General features: G+C 41.1%; 1 protein-coding gene across 10 annotated transcripts in view; it reads left to right on the plus strand.

Annotated features, from left to right (window-relative positions):
- KLC1 (kinesin light chain 1) overlaps positions 1-21,740 on the plus strand; it is a 186,044-nt gene that overhangs the window by 52,294 nt on the left and 112,010 nt on the right. For 4 of the 10 annotated variants that reach the window (XM_075282666.1, XM_075282669.1, XM_075282667.1 and 1 more), the window contains exons 14-16: positions 4,007-4,137; positions 7,346-7,412; positions 10,098-14,519. In XM_075282666.1, the coding sequence (XP_075138767.1) occupies positions 4,007-4,137; positions 7,346-7,412; positions 10,098-10,163 (264 nt within the window). In that variant the 3' untranslated portion in view covers positions 10,164-14,519. Of the gene's footprint in view, positions 1-355; positions 999-4,006; positions 4,138-7,345; positions 7,413-10,097; positions 14,520-21,740 lie in introns of those variants that run through there. The other 6 variants (XM_075282672.1, XM_075282673.1, XM_075282674.1 and 3 more) reach the window with 4 other exon arrangements.

Genomic DNA, 21,740 nt, shown 5'->3' on the forward strand with positions numbered 1-21,740 from the left:
CAAGTCTCTGAGTAGTGCCAAAGAGGTGTGAGCTCAATAGATCCCGTTCATTATGGCCATCATTGGTGGTCTAATGTCAGACTCCGATAACACGTATCTATTACATACAAGATACATGGGTTCTTCTTTAAGCAAATATATTCTCATAACTTTCCGGGTGTCTGGGCAGAAGTTAAAGCTTTTTTTTTCTTTCCTTCCTCTAAATGACCAGTTGAAAGAAGAAAGTCTGGTCATGTGACCTAGAAATACTGTAAAAAGAGCTGTCTGATGCAGAAAACTGTGCCTAAAATCTCCAGTGTTTTCATGGAGATGTTTTCTTTTTTTTTTCTCTTGTGTTTCCATTTCCTCTCCACAGGCGTAGATGCCTTGTGTGATTCTAATTCTGTCTCCTGCATGACGGACGTGCTCCATCTTCAAGCTTTAACCTCTCTCTCCAGTACTGACTGCAGTGTTCTAGCACATCTCCTGTAGGATTCCTGTCCACGCTGTCACACATAATTCCTTTGTAAATTGACCATTTCCACCACCAGAGCTACTTTTTTTTTTTTCTTCTTTTTTCTTAACACTGTATAACTGTAGCTTTGTCCACACTGTAATCTAGCTATGGAGAATTGTAACCTGTTCATGAAGCCATGTGTTATTCTAATGTATTAAGTCACTAGGAAAGCACTTCTCAGCTAGCCACTCTATCATGGAAGGTAACTTATTATCTCGAGGTCTGTTAACGGCATGAACTGGACCTCAAAACAGACAACCTGTACGCTGTAGAATTGCAAAGCATGTTCTGCAAGTGCTTGAAACTGGACGTGGAGACCCATTGTGTGGTTACCATCATATGTTGGATTGATGGATCTCCAGCGTTGAGTTTTAACTGGATTTAGAGCTCTTTCAGTCTTTAGTGTGACTTTATGGCAGTTGTGCTTCTTCTACTAATCCTAAAAGTGTATGGTGATTTGTGTATAAGTCTTTCTAACTTCTAATAAACTCTCTCCACCTGACCTCTGTCTGTGTCTTCTTGTCTGCTTGGTTTTCTTCTTGCTAACTATTTCTAAGTATCCTTCAAGTTCCATTCCTTACTTTGACGTGCCATAGGTTGTAAATAGTTGTCCAGCTGACAGCCATCTCTCCCGGGTGTGCCATACGCAAGCTTACTTGACTTGCATGGATTTTGAATAAGGAAAGATGTGTCAGATGTTGCTGCAGAAGTAAATTGGGGACAGCCTAACTAAAGACAAATAAATTATCTGCTGTCCCTGTTAAATATCTTGTATTTGGCGGTGAGACTTGTGTCCACTGTTAAATATCCTTGAATTTGTGGGATAGATTTGTGTCACGTGTTGTAGGCCTTATCCACGATAGGAAGAAGTCAGCTTGTTATAAATCAGTGTAGAGGTTTATTAATATCTTGAAGAAAAACACAGGAACAGGGAAAATGTCCAAATAACACAAATATCAGTCAATTGTCAATAGCTTACATCTTCTGATAAGTTAAATCATCTGGATATCTTGTAGTTACAGCTTGGTTCATGCTTGTCATCTGGTTGGTGGACTTGGGCTGGTTACGACGTCCATGGATGTCCATCTGCCTGGACCACCCACCCTGGTCTTCCCAAAGACAGACCTCCTGGTCTTCCCCTGGTCTTCCCAAAGACAGACCCAGACACGTGTATTTCTTACTCATTTATATTCATGAGAGGGGGTGTTACCTTCCATCTTGTAGCTATGTAAGGAGATTTCTAAAATGGTGTACTCTATCCGCACCCATGTTCCCAGAATATAAGACTATGATGTCAGTAGAGTGTTAACCCCATGTCTGCTAGAGAATATTGTAAATATATAATATTTAACAGTCCCCTGGCTCTGGCCCATTATACACCACAATGGTCTAGATGTATAATTAGATAAAATCTCTTTCTTACCGGTGCTCCGCATCTAGTTATATGCAAAGTATAAGTAACCAGGAAACAACTGAACGCACAAGGCTATAAAACATTATTTCATACTTTATTAAAATAAATATCATGCAGCAATAAAAGAAGGCACATGCATTAAAAAGCACCACATTCCAGACACCCACTGGGCAGTGAGTGTACTCGTTACACAAAATGTCAGACCGTCGTATATTTGAGAGCTTTCCCACTCTTGGACTTTGAAAAGGTTCACCCATTTTAGGATGAAGGAGCGGTGACACGCTTTATAGCATGGTGAGAGATGACTTGAAGATGACGATAGGCGTGTCTGTTCAGTTTAAGTGCTATGGACACCCACAAATAACGTTGTTTGTGTACATAGGCTTGAAGTTAATTTTACGTATAGAACAAGACCTAATATTTACATTTATAAAACCTATAAATGTCATGCAGATTGTAAAGCTACATTCACATCTGCGCCACAGTCTCCATTGGAGACTCTGTTGCAGTGTCCATCTGTAAAAGTTTTACATGCACAGTTTAAGGGAGATTCACACTTGCGCCCAGTCTCCACTTTGCAGGTTTCCGTTTCCTGTCCGAGAAACTGGACAGGAGACTAAAACCGGCAGGCAGTTTTCAAACCATTCATTTGAATGGGTTTGCAAAGTGTCCGCCTGTGAGCGTCTTCTCGTCTCCGCGGCGAAACTTTTTTTTTTTTTACCGGAATCAGGACTTTGTGTCCGATTTAAAAATAATAAAAAAATTCACCGTGGAGACGAGAAGACACTCATGGGCGCTCAAGGCCGTATACTGAATGCCGGAAACCCACAAAGCAGAGATCAGTCGCTGGTGTGAACCCGCCCTTAAAACAGACACCTGCCTCCGTATGTAACCACTATTATAGTAGTCCTCCTGTCTGTTGTTCTGGTCCCTGACTGTTCAGAACAATGGATAGTTTACGTCACAGTAATGCTGACCATGACATCCAATTGTATTATAGATTTGTTTTATTTGTAGGAATTCAAGGAATCTTTTTATAGGCAGATATTTCTGCCCTGTTCTTCATACTGTTGCTTAAAAATCTTCTCCGATGCCATAATATTCTGTGTATTATAAGCCTAACCATGTATATGGATGTGGTACATTTGAAAACTATTTTCATAAAACATATCTCAGACTTGTGATCAATGAAAAATAAATCTATTCAGTAATGACAAATGACCATAGGTAATAACTATGTTCTGCCAGGGCTATAAAATTAAACTGTAGGGTCACCTATCCCAAAGTCTGTGCAATAAGCCTGTAAAACAATATGATCCTTTTAATCTATGCCCTGCCCTTCCATTAGTATAGGTGGAATCAATACCTGTTATTGAGCTAAGTTTGCCAGTGTAACTTTGCACACATTGGGCTACAGATAGAATTACTGTATTATCCAAAATGTGTGTTCCCCTCTTAAAGTACTGGCATATTGCTAGGATAGGCCATTACCTTTATCATCAGTGCCCTCTGGGACCCTCGTCGAACACTTGTGTGGCACATGTATGGTGCTTTCATTGTTTTTGAAGCAACACTCCTGGCACATGGCTATGCAGATAACTCAATGCTGCAGTTACCATACATTGTGCCTTCATCCTCCGGACCGGTAGGGGTTCCAGTGATATGCCATCACTTTATGATCTTGGAATACCCATTTAAAGGAGTTGTCTCATGTAGGAAACTCTATTAATAGCTATTCCTGACATTCTGGCTCTTAACAGTACAAGTATTTTAGCTGGGTAAGTTTAGATCTCCCTTTACATACATAATCATTTCATGCAGAGTGGGAGCTGCTATTATTTATCAGCACTCTGCTCTGGTCATAGAAAGGGGTTCGCTGGAACCCCTCTATAAAGTTTTTGTCCCAGGTCTTTATTTTCATGAGACTGCCCCTTTAACTCAAGATATCATAATGCAGTTTGGCAAATTCAGCTCTGCTACAGCTATATCCTAATTGTAATATTGGCCTCCATATACCGGAAGCTTCTCCTGCTCAGCAGATATACCTGGTAATAACTTGATGCTTGTCTTTTCATGCCTTTAACCTTTTGTTCTAGGATGGCACTGGATCTTTAAAACGCAGCGGTTCCTTTAGCAAACTCCGAGCTTCCATACGACGCAGCAGTGAGAAGCTGGTCAGGAAGCTGAAAGGAGGCAGTTCACGAGATGGTGAACCAAAGAATCCTGGGTAATTATCCAAATCTAGCTGAGCTGCTGTATTCCCAAGCTTGTAGCCTATATATAGCACTTAGCACTATGGTGGATAGAGAAGGAATATGCCAAGTGTGCTGAGCGTATTTCTTCTGTTTCTCAGGGATCGCAAATAATTTTGAACAGATCAATTCATAGTCTAGAAAATGTTGATTTTTGGATGGGACCGGAATGTGAAAATTTGTATATAGATCATGGCTTTATAGATTTTATATTGCTGTATTAAAAATCAAGTTGTTTTATGTTTTCATATATGTGGATTGTAAGGTACATTAATGGGTCACAGTGTCATCTGTTAATATGAAGTATACCATAATGCTCCTTATTGTTCACAGGTGTAATAATCCTAGAATGAATACCTCCTGAAAAGTTATCTCATCTTAAAGATGCAATCTACTAAGTAACCAATGGCTAAAGGATTTCCTGCCAAATAAAACTGAGTCAGAAGCAGAGATATCTGTTCTATGTAGTGGCTGTGTCTGGGAAAATGAGTTTGGTTACTATGTATAATGTATTCCTTTAATGGGAAAGTCAACCATAATGTGCGGATTTTCTCTAAATTTTTATGACTCAGGGATTGGTCTTTCTGATACAGAGCTCTAAGGAACCGATTTAAGACTGGCAAGTGCTATGTCAGTCTTCATAATCTGCTGAGGCAGAGTGATCTGTCAGAATTAAGAGGCTCCGGCTTCATCATAATGCTGGCACATTTTGGGGATTTCTTGTGCCAAAATTGAAAACTGTTCCAGTCTTAGTTTTTTTTTTTTGTTTTTTTTTTCCTTTTAGAAATTTACACTTTAAGTAATGCATGCTACGGTAAATCTTTTAGGCAGAGGCATCCCTGCTCCAGGCTGCCTTGATCCCTTCCCTGTCCGCCCCGGTTTTTACAAAAGTGGCAGGAAGGACCAAAAGATTGCAATTTTTTGTGCAAATAAGTTCAAAAATTGTGACTTATTTCATGTCTTGTACGGTGTGCAAGACATGATAAATCAGCCTCATAATGTATTTAGTAGCTAAAGTTTAAATGCGACACTCTGGTTACCTGAAGGCACCACTAGAGGGAGCTTTCTACATGTAATTTATATATATAGAACACAATAAAACAGTTTACAGTAAGTTTTTACCCTTAGTTCTCTCCATACAGAAGCGGGTCCTCTAAAGTATTCTTCTTTGGCATTAAAAATAAAGTTCATTGAAAGGAGCACAGAACGTAATTGCGTCACACTTCCTGAGCAGACACAACATTGAGAATGTCTGTAAAATAGGGAGAGACGGTATAGCAAAATTTGTTTTATTTTATATTGATTTACACTGGGCACTCATTCATAAAATTATATATTTTTTTTATATTTGCCAAATGTTTTAATATTGTTTTTTTAACAATTACACTTCTAGAAAATTCCTGTTTGCAATAACAAGGTCATTATTAAAAGTGTGACTCCTCTTGTGGATTGTTTGTAAAACATATTACTGAATAAATGGACTAGTTTTAACCATGGTTCATTATTTTATTTTAATACATGTGCATTATTTTTCTACTCTGTGTGCATTGTAAATGAATTCTGCTTCTGATAATCTGACACACTGTGATTGTTCACTTTTAACCATCTAATGGGTTTGCTCCTAACCAGTGTTGATTTCAGCTCTTCAGCCGCATGGTCCTACTAATGCAGACTGTGTTGTTGTGAATACATTTGTATGTTTTCTTTGTGTTTTCTTTACTGACAGCTATAATCTTAACCAGATAATCTAAAGAATTGCTAGGCTGATATAGAGCTCTAAATCATTTGCTTCCCTTCACAAGTCCATATAGATAACTATACATGGTGTGGCCTTCCCCAGCCACCACTAGGGGAATGGCTGAGTACACATTGAGTTTATTGGCAGTACTGTGAATTCCCTGTTTAGGAAGCGATCCCTAGTGGTGGCTTTAGTAATGGAAAGCAAGGATCTAGACCTCTGTACCTGAACTCTGACCCAATTCTAACCCACAAAACCATAGGTACACAAACTGTGTCTGATCGCTGGGACCTCCACAGATCACAAGAATGGTGAACACTGGACACCACATTCCCGTGATTGGTTGGAGCACCAGTAATAGCACAATTATCACTTATCCTTTGGGTAGGTGGTGATAAATTAGGATTGTGGGACAACCCAAAATGCATTAGTTATGTCAATGATTAATGTAAATACACTATCCAGTATTTTAGTGTAGGCATCACCTTGACCTAACATTAGACACTACATAGTCCATGTAAGACACAGAACCCTATGTCCATATGATTGCTTATAGTACAACAGTATACCAAAGTGGAAGTATATATAAGACTTATCTTATACTTCTGTAAATGAACCTTGTACTGGAATACACTGTACAAATAGTGGTACTCTTACTATCAAAAGGTCCCTCCGATGCCTTTAGCGATAGTGGTAGCTTTGTGAGGCTTGCTAAAAGGGTTTTCTGAGATCAGACAAAATCTAAGGGAATGTGGAGGAATGAATAAAATGACCCATTATTCACCTGATAAATTCCCCGCTATTTAAGTGCTGTTGTTCTTTATGTGGCTGCATCAGTGATGTGCCATATTAACTAATGGATAGCTGCAGGCAATCGCTAGCCACAGTGATGTCTGACCTGAGACAGCTGACCTGTCCAATGTGTACACAGACATGTCACCATTGCAGCTAAGTAAACAAAGATTGTTGGGGAGCCCTGAATCAGGAGACGGATTTGAGGTACGTATTGGTATTTTATGGGGGTTTTTTTGCCCCCCTCTCCCCCCTTCCTCTTTGCCTTGATTTTGTACAATCTCAGAAAAATACTTTAACATACAGGACAAATGAATAATTCTCTGGACTAAAAGCCCCCCCCCCCCCCCCCCATAAATATTCTGTTCAATAACGCCACAATAACATAAACCGCTATGCCAAAAAAATAGACAGGGCATCAGCTAAGTTATGTTACAATCTGATTAATCTCCCATAAAATGGCTGCCTCCACTATTGAAATTGTAGAGGCTGTCCTATAGATTTCTCCAGTGACCACAGCTATGCTTAGGATGAAGGGACAGACGTGTTTGCTCTTCAGCACATAGGAAGGGACATATGTCTTGTATTACTTTGTCTAGACCTCCAGTGATTCTCATTGGTTTGTCCTTGCATGTCTACTACCCTGGTTGCAGCATGAAGCGTGCCAGTTCTCTGAATGTTCTTAACACGGGCGGCAAAGCTGCTGAGGACCACATGCAAGTAAGACGCCCAGTCATGTTCTTTCCTTATCATTTAGTGCTAGTTTGTGTATGTGTATATGTAGTGTGCCAGCTATGCCATTGTGAACGCCACTTAGTAATTCCTAGATGCTATGCCATGTTCAGCTACCTAGAACTTGGGTCCTTGGCTTGTTCAAAAAAGTCTGTAATGGTGAATGGTTCAAAGTTATCCTAGCGCTAAAATATAATCCGTAGATCAAGAACTAAATGTAGACTTCACTGTGCTTATGTGCTACACACGTCCGCTACTGCTTACTAACCCAATAACTGTCTAACCTGCTCTTTACTGCACCTTGTATCTGCTCTTATTCTTCATTGTACAAACAGTGGGGGATATGCATCAAAAATGGTGAAAAGGAAATAACTGATGGAATATTAATGGCAACTAATGTTTTTTCTTTGCACCAGTTTTGCTGCTTCTCCTCCAGTGTCCCTGAATAATTGTCAGTTTCTCAAATCTTAATGTGTTAGATACATGTTGTGTATGTATGATATTATCCTGGTGATGTAAAGGGATTGTCTGGTTTAAGAAACCCATATTTTCATATACTTCATTAAGGTATCTGAGCTAAAAGAGGGTGGGATGTTGCATCCAGACACTTGTCTATTCTCCCTTGCAGAGCATGGCTGAAAAGAACAATGTCTAATGCTTCATTTCCCCTCTCTTGGCACGGCCAGAGTCTTGTCAGAAGTTCTCTTTGGTGGGGTTATAGTGCTTGAGACCTCGCCTATCATTTAGTACCTTGTATGGTCTAATTAAAGTTATTTAAGGGGATGTGCTGGTCACACTACAGTTATTAATGTCTGTTACTATCAACTGTAGTGGGATGATGGCAACGGACATTAACTGTAGCAGAGTGATGAAGACGGACATTTCTTCTGTCAGGTTTGTTTTCCTTTGTAATGGAAAAAAAAGTCCTGCATGCAGGACTTTCTTCTGTCAGAAAAGTAACAAACTTGATTGAAGAAAGTGTCCGTCAGGTTTAAATGAGAAGTAATGTGGAGAAGACTCCGTCTAATCTTATGACTGAGAGCAACAGACCTTAATAATGGCAGAGTAAATCTATACTTATTAACTCCTGCTTGCATTCAGATAGTGGAAACATTATTTATATTCATAAGCTGACCCAGTCCTGCTCACACAGCTGCACCATTTTATAGTATATCCAGTTAGCAGGATAGTTTTTCAACTTCTGGATATAAGCACTAATGTTTCCATTGACTAACACAAGGAAAAGGTGAGTAAAGTCTATTAATAGCACAACTTTTCATCAAACCATGACTGAACTTTATATAAAACCAGACAATCTCTTTAAAGAATATATAAGTCTATACCATTACAAGAGAATAATGCAGGTAAACAAGATGGGTTATTGAGAGCTAGAATAACTCGACATATACTCAAGTTGCCAGGTTTATGAGAACCATAAATCTGGCTTAAAAATGGTACGATCTAAAAAGAAACAAATTCCATGATGCAGGCGATTGTCAGTTAATAGACTTGAGTTGGCAACTGTATCTTATGGCTGGGCCCCCACATGATGTAAATGCTGTGCGGATACGCTGCGATTTCCAAAACTGTTATCCTAAAGAAGTTTTCTTGGAGTATAATATATATATATATATATATATATATATATATATATATATATATATATATATATATATATATATATATATATATCTGCTGTTTCCAAAAAATCTTCTGTACCTGTCCACACGTGATTTTTTTTTTTTTCTCTTTTTTTAATTGCAAACCTTCTCCATGCACCTTAATGCTGCTGAGCTTTTCTGTACAACTATGATATGCCCTACTTGTATTACAGCCGGGCACACGTAGCAGTCCATGCCCAAATTTATACATATTTATAGGGTTGCCCTTTATACCTTGTCTGGCTGCTGTAGAACTATATTCCCTGCCAATAATTTATTTAGTAGTAGTATAACATCTTGGGGTATGAAGGAGTTCTTAACATCATTTCCCCATTGCACTTAGTCATTCTTAGTCATAACTCTACTCAGCCGCCACTTTTATACTAGAACTAAATCTACTACCAATCCCACAGCCATGGATTGTCACCCAGATTTACACAAGTCAGATCTGCCATTCACAAGCATAAGATGGGAAAAAATATACTTTAATTTATACTTATAGTTTAGCAAATGAAACTACATCTATACCCAGCTGTGCCTTAATCACCAAAATTGGGATGAATTGCAGTACCAGACATAGCCCAGGGACAAGAGTGGCACTGTTAGTGGACGTAAGCAGCCTTTTAGTTTTGTCGCCTAGAAGTACTTAAGTGCATTCTTACTGTGCTCTTGTGAACCTCCACATGTGAACTCTGCCTACATAGGGACAAATGGATGGCAAACCATGAGTGCATTTCTATGTGGCCAAGTTGGTGGCCCATTTCAAGGTTCTGAGAATGGAGGATCCCACTCAAACATAACACTGTTCACAACTGCATTTTGGCTGCTATCAGATTTGTTGGACAATAAGGCCGATGGCTTGGGATCTGTCAGTGTTCACTTGTCTTTTCTATAGTACTGTATTGAAATGTGACAGAATCTGTAATGGGAGGGGGGTGGGGGGCTTTGCTGAGCTTTTGTTGTGACATTGATAACAATGTATCTGTATTTTCCCCCTTCCTTCTTTTTACAGGAACGAAATAATTGTCTGACTGAAGCCCGAGGCTTGAGTGCTAGTCACACTGACCTGGCTCATTGAGCTGTGCACTGGGACTAGTCACCCCGAAGAAAGCACTGAGACTAAGCTTCCCCCTCCCTGTACAAGGAGCTTATTTGTGTCTGATAATGGATTGATGTTTTTACTTTTTCTAAACAAAAAGGACAAAAAAATAGTTTTTTAAATTAGTGTAATTTTAGATTTTTTTTTTCCTCCTTTTTTTTTTCTTTCTTTTTAAACAGAACTTTTTATTTATAGGTGTGTATGATGTATATAATTTGCTGCTTGCACTGTTGTCTGTAGAAATATAATATATAAAATGCCGTAAACTCATAACTGGGTCTCTGTTACAGCAGCCAAACAATAGGCAGAAAAACCTGTTGGCTTATGGTCGTATTCATAGGGCTAGGGGGACTCTGTTACAATGAAGACCACTCTGGGGGGTGGGGTATGAATAGTTTTTTTTGTATATAACTGTTTACATTGCCCGGACAGGGACTGCGCACATCTTTACTTGATAAACCATGGACCACCGTCATTATGTTTTATTAAATCTGATATCTTCCATTGATCCCATGGTGTTACTCGAGCGAGGTGATATGAACGTGGTCACAGCTTGGGATAATCTAGCGGCGCTCAGGAATACAAATTCAATATAAGGTCAGGTATAAGATCTGGTGTAGACACAAAATGGAGTTGATTCCCATAGCGACCAATCAGATTGCTCTTTTCAGTTTTAAGCCGGGCCTTTTAAAGGGCATGCACACAAAGCAGAGGCTGCACACTTTGTCTATACAGTGAGTGTGATCATTTTGTTGGAAGGAATCCACGAAGTACCTGGCAGTATGACATGGATACAAATAGTAGTATCAGCAGTAATGGCGATAGCAGTAGCGTATTCACAGTGGTAACAATATAACCTAGTACTGCTACATAGGGAAGGTCATTCAACTTTCCCAGACTGCTGCATGGCAAATATGTGTAAGCATGCGCTAATAATTCCCAACTTTCCTATATCTCTGCAATAATACACATGTTTACTTTTCAGGAGCTTTGAAAATCTGAGTAAAAACTAATAGATGGGTATTCTGCGTACCAGAGCTCACTATTGCACTGATACTATATGTACTAAATAGTATGGCATATCATGCCAGATTGGCTTTTCAGCTTTCCTTGAAAAGCGGAGTCGTGTACCATTTAATGCTGTTGAATAATTGTCATATAATATAAAATCTCCTTGACCGATTAGCCTTTCATAAGTCTGTGAAAGCTGGGTAACATACCAGGTAATGGATTCCCCTGCTTGTTCCCAAATCATGCCAAAGCTTGCTTGACTTTCATTTTGGGGTTCTGGGAAAGCTGAGTAACATAATATGTGGAGCTGTGGTTAGGTAATACTGAATAAACACAAATAAATCCCACTCCTTGTCATTCGTTTTTATTAAGCGTTTTTTTTTTTTTTTTTTTTGTACACAAGTTTTGGAATACAAACTGAGGTAGTCCTAGGATATGTTTACACAGAATTTTTTTGCTGATGGATTTTGATGTGGAATTCTCCTCAAAATCAGCCTGCAAAAATGGCTCCCATTGACTTCAATGGGAGCCACTCTTTTTTTTTTTTAAATTCTTCTTCTTCCCGTTAGCTAGTAGTGGAAGAAAGTGACATGCCCTATCTTGCCGTGGATTCCGTGGCTGATGCAGCTGTGGTGTCCATGACTCGAGACACGCTCCTGTTTAGGCCCATTCATTCAGGCCTAATCAGGAGTGGGATGCCGCGCGGAATGTTCAATATGTAAAAGGTTTCTGCGACGTTTTCCTCCATGTGAACATACCCTTAAAGTTATACTAAACCCTGAAAACCTATCTGGTTGCTATGTACAAAACCAAGAACCAAGGGTTCGTGTTGAAGTGGAAATTTGCGCTCACTGGTGGATTAGTATGGAGACCAGAATATCCAATGAAGAATAGATTTATTGAAGAATAAAAGTAACACAATGCGTTTTGGGCTATCTCTGCCCTTTCTCAAGTGTAAACAAGCTTAGTACCAACTGTAATGTCTTGAACAATGCCTTCCATGACACAAACAAGAACCACCTGCTTCGGAGAGGAGGTGCCGCAATAACTAAGAAAAACTAAGCGACTGCCTCATAGGAGGCTACTTTTATTCTTCAATAAATCTATTCTTCATTGGATATTCCGGTCTCCATACTACTCCTTCACCAGTGAGTGCAAATTTCCGCTTCAGCACGAACCCTTGGTTCTTGGTTTTGTACATTTCTCCTCCGACCTGCCGGTGTCTTGATGGATTTGCTGCCACCTTCACCGTGACTTCGTAACCGGAAAGTGTAAAAAGGTGTTGTGACTACTCCCAACCCTCCCAGGTGAGGGGCCAACTGGTCATCCTATCAATCTAACAATAATCTTCCACTTCTTGTTACTTGTCCACTACGCTTAGAGCGCTCGGTGTCTCCCTTTTGTTTCTCACGATATGGTTGCTATGAGCAGCTCCTCCATCTTGTGTCTACATTGGTTTACATGTAGAAGGCCCTGCACTTTTATCAAATGGAACGTTCATCTCTAAACTGAAATGTTTTTTTTCTTGTAAATTATTCACAGAAGAAATTAAGACCTCAATAAATGGTTACTTTTAAACTCTATCTGAAAGCTTTATATTGTATGTAATGAAATAACCGGATCCTGCTTTGTAGTACGTACGCTATAAGGCCAGGTTCATACAGCACTGTTATACATATTTGCCAACAGATTTATTTTTTTGCTTTGCAAATCGGTAGAGTTCATGCTAACTTGCTTTACAATGGCGATCCAGAAGTAGGGCCTGAAACCTGCATGTATGTCACTTTTCTCTCAACCCTCCCGGTGGGTATATCTTGTATCCTAGACTGCAGTCGTACATATTTATTGTTTATGCTGCAGTTGAATAGGGACTGTATCGACATTTTAACAAAAACTGTTACAAGGATGATGTCCACCATATTAAAAATGGATGCAAAACAGAAGAGCATCCTGTTTATATAGTAGTGACTCCATTGTTTGGTTTATTTTTATTATTGAACCCTATGTGAATTGATGCCCTTCTCTTTGGTAACCCTTTGTATGTGGATAGTCAAAACATGACCTAAACATACCCATAGAGACTCTATAGGAGCTCAAATTTGGTCTTTTTCACACTATCCGGTTATGTTGCTAGATCTTTGTCTATGCAGTTTGCTGCTACTTGCAGGTTGCCTTCATTTGGCTAGAGCAGGATTTGCTTTTTTTCTTAGACAACCCTCTTAGGATGACTGAGGAGACGCAATTCTTTTGTCTCTTGGCTGCAGATGGATGCAATATTGCATAAAAAAAAACCAAAAAAAAAACCAACTTGCTGCGTATCTCTCCTCTTCCCCTAATAAGGAAAACTGAGGAGTACAATGATTCTATCAAGTGAATCCATGTATATATGCTTCCCTTAATATCTACATCAGTTACATACAAAGGGAAATGAAAAGTAGAGGTAACATTTTTGGATTTTAGAATTCTGTTACGTGCAGGTTAATGACAATGATATGTTTTGTAATGTGCTTTAACATGAATGACTTAAAGCGCAGCGGGCATTGCAGAGTAGAGCAGTCGGAGGCGCTCATCCCTAACACATACTACAGCCAGTTGTTCATGGGAAGCCATTTTACCATATAATTTTAGCATGTGGGCAGAAACCAGAGTACCCGTAGGAGACCCACACAAACACTGGGAGAAGATACAAACTCTATGCAGATGTTGTCCATGATCAGCTTAACATAATTTCACCTAAATGTGGGAGAGAAAACTCATCACAAGATGAGTCAAACACGGCTATCACTTCATGTATTATTAGATTACATGACTATCCAACTTAAAGGCAACCAGTCAGCTAGTTTGGGGCCACACCACTAGTATGTCTTTATGGTTCCATGCCCATGAGTGTGTGCTCTGCCAGTGTGACCCATTATTCTTTGTGTCACCTTATGCACATCCACGAATGGGTAAAACGTTATAGGTCCTATACCTGTCCATTTTGCAGCCCTGGCTCAAAGTAAATCATTGAATTCATGAAGGCACAAACAAAGTATTGTCCATGCTGTTTTTCCATGGACTCATTGTGTGCATTTATCCTTAGTTGAGGCTTAAACCTATGTAACATGCCTTTTACCTATCGCCAGTAGAAAGAGAATTTTAAACGGCCTTGGGTTTGCTGAGGGAATTGGGTGCATGTGCATTGTGCGCAGTGGAGCTGAGGTCAGTGAACCTTGTTTCACTATCCATGCTCTTCACATCGGCCGTATAAGCAGTATTAGGGCTGGGCCATTTTCACCTAAAGCAAAATCTGGCGTTAAATGAGCCTTTTTTGTGCTGAACATTTTGCTGTGTTTTTTTAAAGCCAAAAATCCAGGAGTGGATTGAGGAGAACGTAGAAGTATGAGAAGCTTCCGATATGTCACTTTCCTTTTTTGCCTTTGGCTCAAAAAAAAAAAAAACAACTGCAAAATTTGCACCAAAAAATGCTACATTTCCGCAACATGGGACCTACTTATAGCAAACCTTGCAAGGTTTGCTATAAGTAGTTGCGTCCCATGAGGTGTGAAAACAGTGTTTCTCCTGCGCTGGTCTTCAGGCCTCCTGAATGATGCCATGTGACTACCAAGGCCTGTGATTGGTTGATGACCAACGCTGGAGCCCAGGGGAGGTAACACTTTTTTTCCCTCCTCCTAGGCCTCCACTACTTATACTTTGGGGTCTGAAGAGAACCCACATTATAATAGCAGTTCCAGTTCAGACATTTTTGGTCATTTCTAAAATGCCGGCTTGTAATTCTGAGATGACTGAACTGGTTACCCAGATTGATAGACTATTTTGGTAATTTTTCTATTACTTGTCCAGCCCTACTCGGTGGGTGTATGAGGAGTAGGTGAGTTCATAGACCAACGATCAAGCTGCACAGTTCCAAGAAAATCTGCCCCAGAATTATTTCCTGAGGAGAACAAGCACGTCCGGAGAGGTGATGGCTCCTTGTTAAATTGGAATGTCCAAGAGGTGAACAAGCTCTGTATATATTCTTTATTACTTCCCAGAAATCATCCGAGCAGCCATTTTGTACTTCGATGTTGGGTTTTGTGCTCTGAAGTGGACAAGTGGTGGTATTTTCAGATGGGCTGGTTGTACATAAGTGTTACATGAATTGGTAGTACCTGGAGTACTATACCTAGGAATGTCTCTCGTCTTCTGAATGTCAGGTGTATATCATTGTCATCTAAGATCTTATCATACAAATACATTACTACTAATAAAGATGATGAGATTGCTTACCATGGATCTGGTTTTCTTTGGCTTGTACTCAAGATGGCGGTTTTCCACTGTAAGCAACATCTATCAAGCTGTGCTCATCAGTTTTGCACACTCCTGCTTGTGTTTCAGGTACTGTATGTGTTACTCGGTGGTGATTAGAGATCAGCGAATAGTATTTGAAACTCTAGTTTCGAATACCTCGCTCCATAGGAATGAATGAAAGCGCCTGGCGCTTAACCACTTGGTGTTCGGCAGCTTCCATTCATTCCTATGGGAGCGAGGTATTCGAAACTAGAGTTATGAATACTATTCACTCATCTCTACTGGAGATCTATAAAGCGCTTGTCTTGTGACAGATTCTCATGATATTACTAGGATATGCATAGTTGGCAACATAATCTGTAATAATTAAAGGGATTTTCTGGGCTATAAATATTGATGCTCCATCTTAAGGATAGATCATCTATATCAAATTGGTGGTGGTATGACACCCAGTACCCTCAGAAATCAACTGTTTTAAGCTGCTGATAGACAATTGAGCAAGAAGTAGACCAGACTAGGGTATTGCAGGTCATCTCTCATTCACTTGAAGGATCTAAGATTCAGCAACTCTGAGTAGGCACTACATAGAGAGAAGTGCTGCCTGCTTCTGGCTCCATTCTCTGTATCAGTTGGGGTGCTGGATGTCAAGGCTCTCACCAATCTGATATTTATGATCTATTATGAGGATGGGTCAATTTTAGGGTCAATTAAATCTCCTTTAAAATTTGTCCTTCAAACCACCCACTGTCTACTCCATTGGAATAAATTTTTCCACACCCAGCCACTTTTCTGTCAGCAATGCCCCTTACATGATTCCAAGAATTGTTGACAACTGTGGATCTACTCTGATGGCCACAGACAAGTGTTTTTTTTATATACCTTTCACATCTAGAGGTAGTAGATGTCTTACCAGGATTGAAGAAAACAAAAAACACTTGCTTAGACTAGGACTACACAGTGTAACCATGTGGCATTATTTCTTTAAAAAAATAAATTATGTAGCATGTTAAACTGCAAGTCAAGTTAAAGTATTTTTTATTTTTTGCTACAGCTACACAGAAGCTTCTGTGCATGAAACTCAGACATGTCACTTTGTAGTGCAGGTTCTACCACCAGCACTTGGATGATGCTTGCAGCAGGTTATCTGGTAATATTACCGTTTCAACAAATACTTCAATTTCGTATGAGATTGCAATATCTCTGCTTGCTGTTATTCGGTAGGGAACCTTCTTTGCGTACTTCCTGTGAACACTGTGTTCTGGCTATGTGGTGGACACAGAGGTACATGGTTTGTTAAAGTATAGACCTCTGATAACTGTGACAAGCCATGCACCTTTGTATCTGTCACATGACCAGAACAAATTATTCACTGACAGTAAACCTTATTTATAGGGATTTTCTGGTCCCAAAAGCATTTTTCATACCATTGACCTATCCACAGGAGAGGTCATCAGTATATTTGATCTGTGTAGGTCTGACCCCTGGACCCCATGAAGATCAGCTCTTCCGGGAACTTCCATGTACTTGAACCTATATGGGGAGCATGTGCAGGCTCTCCTATTTAAGTAATAAGAGCAGCGCTGCACCTCCCAACAGGAACCATTGCTATACAGCAGATGGGGCTACAGCACCGCTGCTATTACTTTAAATAGCAAAGCCTGCGCACATGCTCCCTGTCCACGACTGCGACTTCTGATATCTGGAAGCTGCCAGAACAGGTTATGCTAGGTTCACACTAGTGTTCACCTTTCTGTCCTTTGGGAAGCTGAAGATTGGAAACCTAATCTGTTTATAAAGCCGTAACCTGTGTGCCCTATAGACTATAATAGGGTCCACAGAGTTTTTTTTTTGCCTGAAAAATGCGGAGAGAAAAGTCCTGCTTATTTTTTCACGCGGGTTTGGGGATGGAAACTTCAAACACTAATGTGAATCTAGCCTTACTTGTGTGGGATCCATCTTACAGATTGTCATCATTATGAAATCCTTTTGGGACTGCACAACCACTTTACTCACAGCAAGCAGAGATCTCGGAAAACATAAATCATTCATACAGAAAGTATATTAGAAAGTTTATCATTTAATCCATGCAAGGATTAAGATTAGGTTTGCTAAACCTGTAATACCTCTGTGATAAACTAGGAGGCAGATGACTGTGTATATTAGAGCAAACAGAAAAAGTCAATTCACGGTTGTTGAGGACACTAGCTGCATGACTGAAGTAACCGTCACAGCAGGAGCCTTATTAAATAAGACTTCGTCCAACGTCAACATTTATTAATACTATATATTAATTTCATGAAGGGCGGACTAGCAAGATGAAATTAAACTGTCATTGTAAACTGAGAAAGCTGGTACAGATTGTTCTGCTAAAATACCCTGACAACAGCCATGTTTGAATCAAGCACTGTACAGAAAAGACAGATTTGGAGGCAGGGATAAGTAAGAGAATGTTTAATGGCTGTTGGTCTCTGGATGAGAGCAACGGACATTAACGGCAACGTAGTGACTGATGCACGCAGAGTCCCCTCTGTCTGTCGTTTGTTCCAATTAATTTAAAAAAAAATAAAAAATTGTCTAGTTTTACTTTTGTAACGGAAGACATGGTTCTGCATACACATCATTTTCTTCTAAGAACAAAAAAAAGGAACAATCGTGACAGGAAGGCCTCAGTCATGTCTTTTAGTTTTTTCTGTATATAATATGTACAGATACACTTGCTCTATTACTGTTAATGTCTATTGTGCTCATCCTATGACAGAGGAGAGCAATGGACATTTTAACAGTAGTGCGAACTTACCCTAAATCTATCCAACACCCTATAAGGTGAGTGCCAAATTCCTTGTCAGTTCCAAATATGACATAAGATTGTATGAAGAACACAATATGCAGGGCAAGTTACATGAGGTTGGGAAATAGATATAAAAGCATCTTCTTTGAAAAGGATTATAGTCTTGATGTGATATTAGTCATGCAGTCAGTGACCTGAACTATATTATGCGTCACTGAAGTTTCCATGTCCTTTAAATTATGTTGGGCGCCCAGTTTGGCCTTAAAGGGGTTGTCTGGGATTATTTGAAATCTCTACACTAATCTAAACCCCCTACTTTCTAAATAACATTATTAATAAAGAAAAAAAAAATGTATATTTACTACATATTGCTGGTGCGGCCCAGGGACATGTTCTGAATATCCTGTGCCGATCCATTTCCCCATTTCCAGAAATGGATTGGCACTACTTCTCCCACCCGCCCCCTTACTCCATCATACTTACCATCCCTCTTTACTGGCAGGATGTGCACTCTTCTAGCAGTGTGCGCGCCCTGCTGCCAATGCTTCACCTCTACTGCGCGTCCACGCATGCGCATTAGAGGTGACTCATCACTGAAGAACAGCGCCGCACCTCCCATGAGGCGACCTGAAGCGACCGCTTCAGGCGGCGCTATGTCAGGGCCCCAGGGAGGGCGGCATTTTTGCTTACCTAAGCCAGTCCAGGACAAGCTGTCCTGGACTGGCTTAGCACCGAGCGGTGGATTGGGGAGGCCGCTGAAGCAGCCTCCCCTCACGCTCAGGCAGAGAGCAGGTCATCTCCGTGCCTGCTCTCTGCCTGTGAATGTCGCTAAGCCCCGCCCCTTTGATTTGCCCTGCCCCCTTATCGCCGCCACGTCCCTTCCGCTCCACCCCCTCCTCCGGGGGGAGGGGGGGGGCTTTCTGTCGTTCGCCTCGGGTGGTGAAAGGGGTAGGTTCACCCCTGCTGAAGAAGAAGAGCACACAGTACAGGAGAAGGAGCCACCTCACAGGAAGAATAATGGAGGGTAAGTATATAATATTGGTCAGGGGATGGGCTGAGATATGTAGAGAAGAACAGGATAGCTGGAGAGACGGAGGGTGAGAGGGGTTAGTAAGGAAGTTACATAGCAAGAAGCAGGTAAACAAAAACAGAAGATGCCAGAGACACCCAGAAATCACTCAAAACACGCTAAAAACTATATGGTTACATATAGAGATGAGCGAACACTAAAATGTTCGAGGTTCGAAATTCGATTCGAACAGCCGCTCACTGTTCGAGTGTTCGAATGGGTTTCGAACCCCATTATAGTCTATGGGGAACATAAACTCGTTAAGGGGGAAACCCAAATTCATGTCTGGAGGGTCACCAAGTCCACTATGACACCCCAGGAAATGATACCAACACCCTGGAATGACACTGGGACAGCAGGGGAAGCATGTCTGGGGGCATAAAAGTCACTTTATTTCATGGAAATCCCTGTCAGTTTGCGATTTTCGCAAGCTAACTTTTCCCCATAGAAATGCATTGGCCAGTGCTGATTGGCCAGAGTACGGAACTCGACCAATCAGCGCTGGCTCTGCTGGAGGAGGCGGAGTCTAAGATCGCTCCACACCAGTCTCCATTCAGGTCCGACCTTAGACTCCGCCTCCTCCGGCAGAGCCAGCGCTGATTGGCCGAAGGCTGGCCAATGCATTCCTATACGAATGCAGAGACTTAGCAGTGCTGAGTCAGTTTTGCTCAACTACACATCTGATGCACACTCGGCACTGCTACATCAGATGTAGCAATCTGATGTAGCAGAGCCGAGGGTGCACTAGAACCCCTGTGCAAACTCAGTTCACGCTAATAGAATGCATTGGCCAGCGCTGATTGGCCAATGCATTCTATTAGCCCGATGAAGTAGAGCTGAATGTGTGTGCTAAGCACACACATTCAGCTCTACTTCATCGGGCTAATAGAATGCATTGGCCAGCGCTGATTGGCCAGAGTACGGAACTCGACCAATCAGCGCTGGCTCTGCTGGAGGAGGCGGAGTCTAAGATCGCTCCACACCAGTCTCCATTCAGGTCCGACCTTAGACTCCGCCTCCTCCGGCAGAGCCAGCGCTGATTGGCCGAAGGCTGGCCAATGCATTCCTATACGAATGCAGAGACTTAGCAGTGCTGAGTCAGTTTTGCTCAACTACACATCTGATGCACACTCGGCACTGCTACATCAGATGTAGCAATCTGATGTAGCAGAGCCGAGGGTGCACTAGAACCCCTGTGCAAACTCAGTTCACGCTAATAGAATGCATTGGCCAGCGCTGATTGGCCAATGCATTCTATTAGCCCGATGAAGTAGAGCTGAATGTGTGTGCTAAGCACACACATTCAGCTCTACTTCATCGGGCTAATAGAATGCATTGGCCAATCAGCGCTGGCCAATGCATTCTATTAGCTTGATGAAGCAGAGTGTGCACAAGGGTTCAAGCGCACCCTCGGCTCTGCTACATCAGAGCCGAGGGTGCGCTTGAACCCTTGTGCACACTCTGCTTCATCAAGCTAATAGAATGCATTGGCCAGCGCTGATTGGCCAATGCATTCTATTAGCCCGATGAAGTAGAGCTGAATGTGTGTGCTAAGCACACACATTCAGCACTGCTTCATCACGCCAATACAATGCATTAGCCAGTGCTGATTGGCCAGAGTACGGAATTCGGCCAATCAGCGCTGGCTCTGATGGAGGAGGCGGAGTCTAAGGTCGGACCTGAATGGAGACTGGTGTGGAGCGCTCTTAGACTCCGCCTCCTCCAGCAGAGCCAGCGCTGATTGGTCGAGTTCCGTACTCTGGCCAATCAGCGCTGGCCAATGCATCCCTATGGGAAAAAGTTTATCTCACAAAAATCACAATTACACACACGATAGAGCCCCAAAAAGTTATTTTTAATAACATTCCCCCCTAAATAAAGGTTATCCCTAGCTATCCCTGCCTGTACAGCTATCCCTGTCTCATAGTCACAAAGTTCACATTCTCATATGACCCGGATTTGAAATCCACTATTCGTCTAAAATGGAGGTCACCTGATTTCGGCAGCCAATGACTTTTTCCAATTTTTTTCAATGCCCCCGGTGTCGTAGTTCCTGTCCCACCTCCCCTGCGCTGTTATTGGTGCAAAAAAGGCGCCAGGGAAGGTGGGAGGGGAATCGAATTTTGGCGCACTTTACCACGCGGTGTTCGATTCGATTCGAACATGGCGAACACCCTGATATCCGATCGAACATGTGTTCGATAGAACACTGTTCGCTCATCTCTAGTTACATATATTAACCCATTAATAGCACTAAAAGACACTTTCTAAAAAACAACTTTTTTTTTTTCTTAGAAAACCTCTTTAAGAAATACACTCACCGGCCACTTTATTAGGTACACCATGCTAGTAACGGGTTGGACCCCCTTTAGCCTTCAGAACTGCCTCAATTCTTCGT

This window comes from Leptodactylus fuscus, chromosome 7 (genome assembly GCF_031893055.1).
Source record: "Leptodactylus fuscus isolate aLepFus1 chromosome 7, aLepFus1.hap2, whole genome shotgun sequence".
Lineage (NCBI taxonomy): Eukaryota > Metazoa > Chordata > Amphibia > Anura > Leptodactylidae > Leptodactylus > Leptodactylus fuscus.